Source organism: Glycine max, chromosome 4, assembly GCF_000004515.6.
Source record: "Glycine max cultivar Williams 82 chromosome 4, Glycine_max_v4.0, whole genome shotgun sequence".
NCBI classification, from domain to species: domain Eukaryota; kingdom Viridiplantae; phylum Streptophyta; class Magnoliopsida; order Fabales; family Fabaceae; genus Glycine; species Glycine max.
The window spans coordinates 49,885,303-49,894,871 of NC_016091.4; the positions used below are offsets into that span (position 1 = coordinate 49,885,303).

The 9,569-nt window shown below is 30.7% G+C and overlaps 1 protein-coding gene across 1 annotated transcript; it reads right to left on the reverse strand.

The window, feature by feature from the left end:
• Positions 1-781: 781 nt before the first annotated feature.
• Positions 782-4,303, reverse strand: LOC100818928 (F-box protein SKP2B). Its single transcript, XM_014774974.3, has 5 exons — positions 4,164-4,303; positions 3,290-3,587; positions 2,118-2,466; positions 1,900-2,041; positions 782-1,474 (listed from the first exon to the last, which is right to left on the reverse strand). Exons 2-5 carry the CDS (start codon positions 3,547-3,549, stop codon positions 1,110-1,112), a joined length of 1,116 nt encoding a protein of 371 aa, XP_014630460.3. The 5' UTR covers positions 3,550-3,587; positions 4,164-4,303; the 3' UTR covers positions 782-1,109.
• Between the last annotated feature and the right edge of the window lie 5,266 nt (positions 4,304-9,569).

Genomic DNA, 9,569 nt, shown 5'->3' on the forward strand with positions numbered 1-9,569 from the left:
TTTATTATAATTTAAAAACAAATCAGCCCTTAATTTTCAACATTTTACTAATAGGTATGTAATAAAATGCCGCAAACCGTTAATCATCTCATGTTTTGTCTTTCCTTGAAAGAGTTTTCTGTATGCACGATTTTAGATTACTGATATACATGACTTTGTAAGTCATATTATGATATTAAATTTTAATAGTAAATATTTTGACACCCAAACCTTATTATACACTTAAAGAAAGTGATAAAATAGAAAAAAAAATATAAAAAATATCGGTAATATAATATGATAGAAAAAGAGAAATACGGAGAAATTGATGATTGAATAAATGTTTAAAAGAAGTGGGTATTAAAATATCATTGCTCAAATTTACCTTCCTTATTTTTTAAGTTAATTTTCCATGAGTTGTAGACCTTATTCCTTTCCATTTCAAGTCAATTTTCTGTGACTTATAGACCTACTGTAACAGCTCATAAACAGACATGAGATATCCTTATACTTTTCCGCATGCATATGACTTTCTTTTCTTCAACTTGTTTTATAAAAGAAAACAAAAGGAATAAAAATAAAAATAAATCTTTCAATACCCTAAGACTTCTTTTTTTAACTCATCATTTTTTTCCAAAAGCTGAAATGTAAAATTAATTTTAACTTCTTGAAATCCAAAAGTTGAATCATTTTACTTCCTTTCTTTCCTATAAAATACTTATAGAAAAAATTATCTGGACTTTAGTCAAATGCTAATCCCACCTAAGTGTTCTGGAATTGAAGTGAGGCCGACGACACAAAATACCAAAATGTGCATATAAACTTCCCATAAAACCATACAAATTTAGAAGTCCATGTCTTTCCATAAACTCAAATAGCTTACTAGGTACAAGCCAGTTTTAGCATCCAAAATGTCTCGAGCTTTCACAATTCGGGGATTAAAACAAACCGAGTTTAAGACACAAAGTTGAAGAAAAGATGTACATATATGTACATCTTTTCTTCAACTAGATTCAAGTCTCTCTATTTGCAGGCATATATCTACCAGGGAGGGATTTCACTTTTTCACTTCTCTGAGCCCTTGAAAGGGCACATCCTCGAAGTGTGTTCAACATCAAAGCATGAGCTTCTTAATGAGCAGGATGAGGGAAAGTGGTGAATGCACGGTGTGCATGGACAGCACAGGCACAATGCACTGAAGTCAAGTTGAGGCAGCCACTCATGATGAGTGAGTGCCTCCCTGAGCATGTGTGAAGGGAAGGGAATGAGTCACAAACAGCTTGAACAGCAGATGGGGTGAGTGCAGTGCATTGGCTAATGTTCAAAGTCCTTAACCCATCTTCATCATTTCCTCCTTTCACAGATCCCCACATCCTGTTGTTCACCTTGCTGTGTGCCAAGGAATACATTGCCCTATCTGTGATGTTCTTGCAGTAGTACAGTCCTAGGGACCTCAGATGGGGGCATCTAGTTGCCAAAGCAATCACACTATCATCTGCAATATCAACATCCAATTTTAAAAGTGTACTCATCATTGAACCATGAAAGTGTTAAAACCAAATGGAGCAACTTTTATCATTTGCATAAAGCAAGAACTTCAAGGACCAAAAGAATATAGATTTTCAAACTGTGAAAAACTTTGTATTAAAAAGTAGATATTTCCTATTTGTCTTTCCTAAAAGATGGACCTCAATTCCAATTTATTCTTGAGTGAGTTTTTCTTACTCACATGTTTGTGACTTGTTAGTTTGTAAGATTTATTCTAACTAGTTCAATGGCATGTCTAAACAAATTCTGAGGGGCTTTCCATGTCAGTTTGGTAATATCATGAAAATCAGATATTGTAAAATGTCACAGGAAAAACAGTGAGTTTGGCTACAGAACTCCGGATTTAAACTACTGAAATTTTGAAGAAAATACCTGTTATACGGACACAGCCACACAAATCAACTATCCTAAGATCAGGACACCCGTATGCTAAAGTAGTTACTCCAACATCGCCAACATTATCGCACCATCCAAGGTTCAAAGATTGTAGCTGATTGCAGTATTGTCCAATAGCCTGCAGTTCATTTACTCAATGGGTTATAATTCTTATATGATTATGAAACCAACTAGTTTACCACAATCATTCATACCTGTAATGCAGTATCAGATGCAGCTCTAACACACCCACAAAGATTTAGAACTTTCAGTTTTCTGCAGAAACTGGCAAGGTAAGCCAGAGCATTGTCACTAAATGCTGAACAACCACTGATGTTGAGTTTTGTAAGATCACGACAACCAAGGGCAAGTTCATAGAGTGAATGATCAGTTAGCTTGAAACTTTTGCTGAGATCCAGAATCTGCAGTTCATGACAGCATTTTGCAATAGTCTCGACAGCATTATCCTCTAGTTGAGGCTTGTCTTGACGGAGGATTAGAGTTTGCAGTTTTACGAATTTCGGAACAAGAGATAGGACCAAGTTATTCATGCTCTTGCTACACCTGAAGAGAGATAAATTACAAAAACCTGTTATTACTACATTCCATTAAGTCCACAATAACTACAAGCACTTCAAATATCAGTACCTTTACCAACAAAGAATAATTACAATTTACAAACACTTCATGCCACTTAATCAAAATAAGTATATTCTGTAAAACCACTACTTTTATCAAGATATTCTGACCAGTGGCCAAAAATTGGAGACAAATGAAGGAATTTTAAGAAATAGATTTTACTTACCCAACAAAAAGTCATAATACCAAATTGACTTAAACTTAAAAGTAAAAACGGTTAGCCATGTTTTGCAAGGAGCATTAGAATTTTATTTTTAAAAAAAAAAAAAAACACTCAAGATTTTCATGTTAAAAAATCAACAAGAAGACACACAACTTTTGCATATTTTAATTCATATGGGGCAGAAAGAGATAGATTAGAGAGCTTAAACCTATAAGACACCTCTTAAATCGACTTAGAAGTGGAGAACACCTGTCGTCTATAAAATAAAATAAAAACTTAGGAAGTAAAACACCATTTTTTAACCCCATATATATTACATCACATTCTCAACAGAAAATCCCAGCTCATTCTTAAACAACTGAAAACATGCCAAGCAAAAGGGAACAAAGAAATCTTGATAAAAGCAAGAAAAAAAACACACTACTACTCTACCAGTATCACAAATTACAGCACGGCAAAATCAAATCACACAAACAAGCAAAAAGAACCAAGAAAACTTCCACCATAACAAAATCCCCAATTGGAGAGAAACAGAAAAGGAGCCTCAAGGCCAACACACATCCTCAAGAGAGGAAAACAATATACCATGAGAGTGATAAACGAGCAAGTCCAAAGTAAATAGCATCTCTCCATCCACGACAAACTCCAGAAGCTGTGATCACCGTCTGATCATCCACAAGGGACAGAATCTGCATCAAAAGCTCCACAGGAATGTCCTTCCACTCGGTGATCACCCCAACCTTCGAGTTCACCCCTTTCTCACCGTTCCCACTCCCAGCCACCATCATAAGTTTCTCAAAGCACAAGTTCAAGTCCTCAGCCCTCAGACTATCCTTGCCAACCATTTCACTTTCACCTCAACAAAAAACTTCAACTTTCCCACCTGTCACAAAAGGTAAAAGAAAATATACAAAGGATAAGGCATAGGGAGTCCTTGGATTTAAGGTATCGAAAAATAGAGCTTGTAGCAAAACGATAATCACCACAAACCAAGAAAAATCCAAGGTCCCCCAGAGGCAATTTGCAAAGAAAACAACAGAAAGATAAATACAATTATAAAGTAAAATAAAATAAAGGCCATAATCTTATTAGAGGGATTCAGCACATTACATAAATACCCGTCACTTGTTTCTCAATTACATGATTAAGACTTGACTGAAAGTCTCAAACTTTGCTTTCTAGGCTAAACAGAAAGATCAATTCATAGGAATGATGTCCCAAAAGGCCCCTTTTTTATAATAAAGTTTGTATAATTATATAGATTTGTCATAATATGAAATTAAAACCGAGAAATAAAATCATAAAAAGGGGAAGGAAGAAAGAAAAAACAATCAGAAACGAAACTGGGGTAAATTAAAATCAAAATCCAAACTTTTTTTTTTGTGATCAAAGACATGAAAACAGAAAACAAAAATACTACATGACTATGAATGTGATCAGAGAGGAACAAAGGCCATACCTTTGGCCCTTATGACGCCAATTTTTCTTATTTTTTTTGTTCTAACAGAGAAGCTTGGTTGTGCTTCCCTGGAATTGAGTGTGGGAGGGGAAGCTCTAAAAAAGGAGGAAAGGGAGAGCCAGAGAAAGAGGCAAGCAATGTTAGGCTGCCACGTGTACGTATGATCAATGCGGCAGCGACAGGTTAAGTGGGTCCCAAGTAAAGTACTCCAATCTACTTTTTATCAAAATGGAGGTCAGCACCGGAGACTCCAGTAGTCTGGTTGAGAAAAAAAAAAGGAAAGAAATTTCTCAAATTATCTCTTTCTTTTAAATGAGACTTATTAAGTGATTCACCATATGCAAACTGATTTATTGGAGAATATGATGAACTATAACTTTTATACATTATTTAAAAAAGACAAGTTTAATATTTTATTATTGTGGTTTTTCAAAGATTAATAATCCTGATTTAAAAATATGTTTTTTTATATAGTTGCATTGCATCTATATAGAATAGTTTTTATGGTTATAAATTTTCTGTGTTTATAACATGAGGTACTGCTAAAAGGGTTTTTTCTCTTTTTAGAGTGATTTTCATGTTTTAATAGAAACAAAATCTCAATTCACTTAGATTTGACTCCAGCTTGTAAATATCATTTTCTTTTAATTTAATAAGATATTTTTTGTTAAAAATAAAATCATAACAGTTGATCGAGTGCTTAAACGAATAATGCATCAAATACTAAAGATTTAATGTCTCGTGGACTTAAAATCAGAACATATTAGAAAAAATTTAATAAATTTTTTTAAAAAAAAGTATGTTACTTGAGTCAATAAAAATGAGTGATTGATGAAATATTATTGGGAGTACAAGTTTGTGTTTGTGAAAAACCGAAACCGCCCCGAAAAGCAGAAAACGCCGAGCATGGGGAATGGAAGAAACAAACCCAAAAAAGGGGCAGTATTGGCTCGCTGTAACACAATTTCCTTGATTTGGTTTTGTGTCTCGATTGCAAATTATTGTGAACTTAGCCAGTGCTATATATTATGATTTATGAGTACTATCAATCAACTCCTTATCAAAAATGGAAGCAAGGTCACATCTCAGGGCTGCAAATTGCAATTACACTCCGTGATGGAGGTCACCCCTCTAATTATTAGTTAACCAATTAATAATCTGTAATCATGTTCACAAACGGTATAGACGATAGAGTAGTTATTATGTTATGTCCATATGTGTCCTCTACTTCAACATCAGTTCCATGTCGATGGTTTCTTAAATTAATTGGTTGAGTGATGGATTTAGCTCGTCTTTAATTGAATATTTCGGGATGCCCTTTAATTAAAAACCATATCAGATATTTTTTCTATAACATAGCAATATACTATCACAACTTTTTTTGTTTGTGTCAGGCTAGATTCTTTTTTCCTCCTTTGAAAATAATCATAGAACATGTCTTGGAAGCACCTGAATATAAGGCCCTACAGAATTTCAAGCTCAATGGCAAGGGTAGTTGATTTTTTTTTTAGAAAACATTATTTTAATTTTTGCGTTGATGTTTATTAGAATACACTAGAGGACTCAACTTCTAACGAATCTTGAAAAATGACTAAAATATGAAAGTTACAAAAATTAATAAAAAAATTATTCGGCAGCTGATTAAATTATTAATAAGGACATGGAAAATTATTTGAATGTCAATTTTAAAAAAGAATATTATAGCTTGTTCATTCGTGTGACCATTTCATTACCAAAAAAATTCGTGTGGGCATTTTAAGTTGGCATGGAAATGTCTTGGACGGCTTGGGTGGCGACTTTGAGGTATAGTTTAAAAATTTGGTCCGATCAAACCGATTTAATTGAAATCACTTAGGATAATCAGGTTAATTTAATTATTAGATTAACCTGATCTGACTTATTTAAAATAGATCTGACAATCCAAATTGATTTTTAAAACTCATTTTACAAGAAAAAAACAAAAAAAAAATACTCCAAAAAAAAGTTTGAAACCCGTGTAATTATATTATTAAATTATTATTTATAAATTTATGTTATCAAATTTAATATTTTAATTGTTATTTTAAAATTTAAAATATAAATAAATTTTTTTAATTATAATATATATATATATATATATATAATTTTATCTTTTTATTATATACTAAATTAAACCAAACCAATTATTCATCCATTGGTTAAACCATAACTTATTACCTCAACAGAATCTACCAGGAAACTGGATTTCATAAATTTGCTGGGAGGTGGCGTCTTGGTAATCTTTATGCAAAAGAATTGATATGATGCAATTTGTTTTGTGTGAATGACTTAATATCTCTGCTTTGCTTTTGCATTGTGGAGGTCAATCAAGTTGTCGTTGCAGAAATGTATGTTTGGAGACATCCAACGTGTACCTAAAATGAGGGCATTCATCCATCAGATAATCTTAATCATATGTAGTATTAATTAAAGACTCACATCCATTACTTAATTATTACTACTCTATGAACAATTATAAAAAATTATAATAAAATTATATTAACAACATTAAATGTTTAAAATTTTAATATTTTTTATTTTTAATCTTTTAATTGTCATTTTAGGATAATAATCAATAAAATTGTATAGAAGTAATATTTAGAAGCTAAATCTTGAGAAAAACTTAGGGGGATACTTAACAATATAGCAGAAAATGCTTTATTTGTCATCAATGACAAATTTATTTTTATGGTTATCAAAATAACCAAACCATGGGCACCCTACTTTCACCTCTCCAATAATTTGTGCAAATTTCAAGATAAATAATCATATCATTAGAACAAAAACCAATGTAAACAGTGAAAGTAGAATTCCTCGCCTAGCACATCCCACCGTATATTTAATTAAAGATCAAATTAGAGAGAATAAATATTTGAATAATATTACTATCCGATAATTATATTTATTATCCTTTTTTGGGTAGAGAATTATGTTTATGATTGTGATAATTCAATTGAATATTTTCAAGTTACAATAATAACAATTTCTTGTCAAAAAAAGTAATAACAGTTTGTGTTTTTGTTTTTCTTCAACTCGATTGGTGAATTGTATTTTATTCAAGACAACGGAAAATAACATATAAATATCGTAAAGTAAAACAAATATTTTAATTAAGATATTGATTAAAATAAATAAATATTATTTTAGAATTTACATTATACAGAATAAATTTTATTTATAAAATTAAATTCATAATAAATAATTATTTAAAATATATATTTTTAATATATAAATTATATTTTATATTTATGATAAATGATTTATATTATGATATAATAATATTTTTAATTATTGATAATTTCTTTTAAAAAATATTATAATTTAAGTTAAAATTAAGGATATTCAAAATGATAGATTCAAAGAGATAAAATGTCAAGAAAAATCCCTAAAAAAGTAAAAATGTTTTTGTCTAAGAAAAACAACTAAAAATGCTCCTGTTCAAGAATGATAAGTTAAAAACACTTTTATTTAAGATATTTATTATAATTTACACAAATGGTTGTAGGGAATTTTTATTAGAAACTTTGGTAAAAATAACAATAGTAAGTGTTATATTTTTTTATGAAAAAAATTACTTTGAATTTTTCAATCACTACCCTATTAAATATTCAAATCTTAGTCTATGACGCACCAAGATCAGAGTTAGTCGACAGTACCAATGAGAATAAAATTAAAAGGATTAAATCAATGAGCATCAATATATGAATATAATTATTATACGATTTTAACCTTTAACTTTGTATTGTTTTAATGAGCTAGATTGGTGTATTCGTTGAATAAAGAAAATAGTCGGGTTTAATTTTAACAAAACACAAAACTAAAACTCAGGTTAAAATAAGGGAGAGAAATTAACTTTTTATTTATTTGTTTCATTTGTTATTATTATTAATTTTAAATAATATCACTTTTAACATATAACATTTATTTTTTATCTCAATAAAAATTATTTATCATAAATCTAAATTATAATTTTTTTAAAGGGTTAACATATAATTTATATGTAAGAAATATTTTTTTATTATCAATTTTTGTTATAATATATTTATGTATTCAAAATTATTTATTTATTATAAACTTTAATTATATAAAATAAATATTTATTTTATGCATTGTAATACTAAAATACTAGTTATATAACAACCATGGCCAAATTAAAAATTATATCATAACACTAGATAATATTATAATAATAATAATAGAAAATGAAAATAGATGAAAAATTTAAATACTGAAACCTAAAATGTATCAATTTAAAATTGAGAATGATTGATCATTAACTTGATTTATTTAGATTGAAAAACACACAAAATTTTGGAAAAATGATAAAGATTATTGTCTTATTTTGTCAAAGAAAGATAGAATAGAATATAAAAAAATTAAGGCTTAATTAAGTTTTTCATACCTAGAACATAGTCTATCTTAAAAAACTTACTTAACATTCATTTTTTTCTTAGATACCTGTAAAATTTTTGCTTTCATTTTAATACATGCTGTTAGTCTGCATCTGTCAAGTGATGACGTGACAAACGAAGTGTCACGTCATCATGCTCAGTCACTAAAGATGTAGACACAAGCATTCATGTCATTAATTTTTTAAAATTTTTAAAAAATGAAAGCTAAAAAGGAGAGGGAGGGTTGTCCATGGTGGTGTGGGAGGCGATGGCCACCATTGTCTTAGACACTCTTTGGAACTTAGCCTTTGTCGTCGTCGTCAATTTGAAGCTCGACTACGCGCCTCCAATTTGAAGCTCACCTCACTCAAATCCTCTTCAAGTATCACAGTTCGTTGGTTTTGTTTAGATTTGTTTCCTCGTTTGTTGGAATATCATTGATGTTCGTTCTGAATTTGTTAGATTTTGAGATCTGAACCATTTTTGCATGTTTGTCTCTATTGCTCGGATTTGTTCGTTTGAGATGTCGATTTTATCGAAAGGCAATTCGGTTCAAATCAGGGAAGTTTGGAACGATAACCTCAAGGAGGAGTTCGTATTGATCCGTGAAACTGTGGACGAGTATAACTACGGGAACCTCCCTACTTGTGGCACAAAGAGCCCCTGAATCTGGCAATTCAACTTCCACGAGTTCAACATCAACGAAGACATCTTTGCTTCGCCCCTCTTCCTTTGTTACCACCGTCAGCAGCGACATCACACTCCAAACTCACAAACAAACCAAACTGCCACACACACACAAACAGTAAAAGTCAAAACACGCAACGAAGTGAAGAAGAAAACACACAAAATCCTTAGAAACACGTAGAGAATTTGAAAAAAAAAGAGCAGCTAGGAGTAGGAGAAGAAGAATTTGAAGTACGCACCTAAGGAGAATTTGAAGCTTTTGTAGATCAGAGAAGAGGACAACCTATTTTTGTTCTAAGGATTTTTTTTT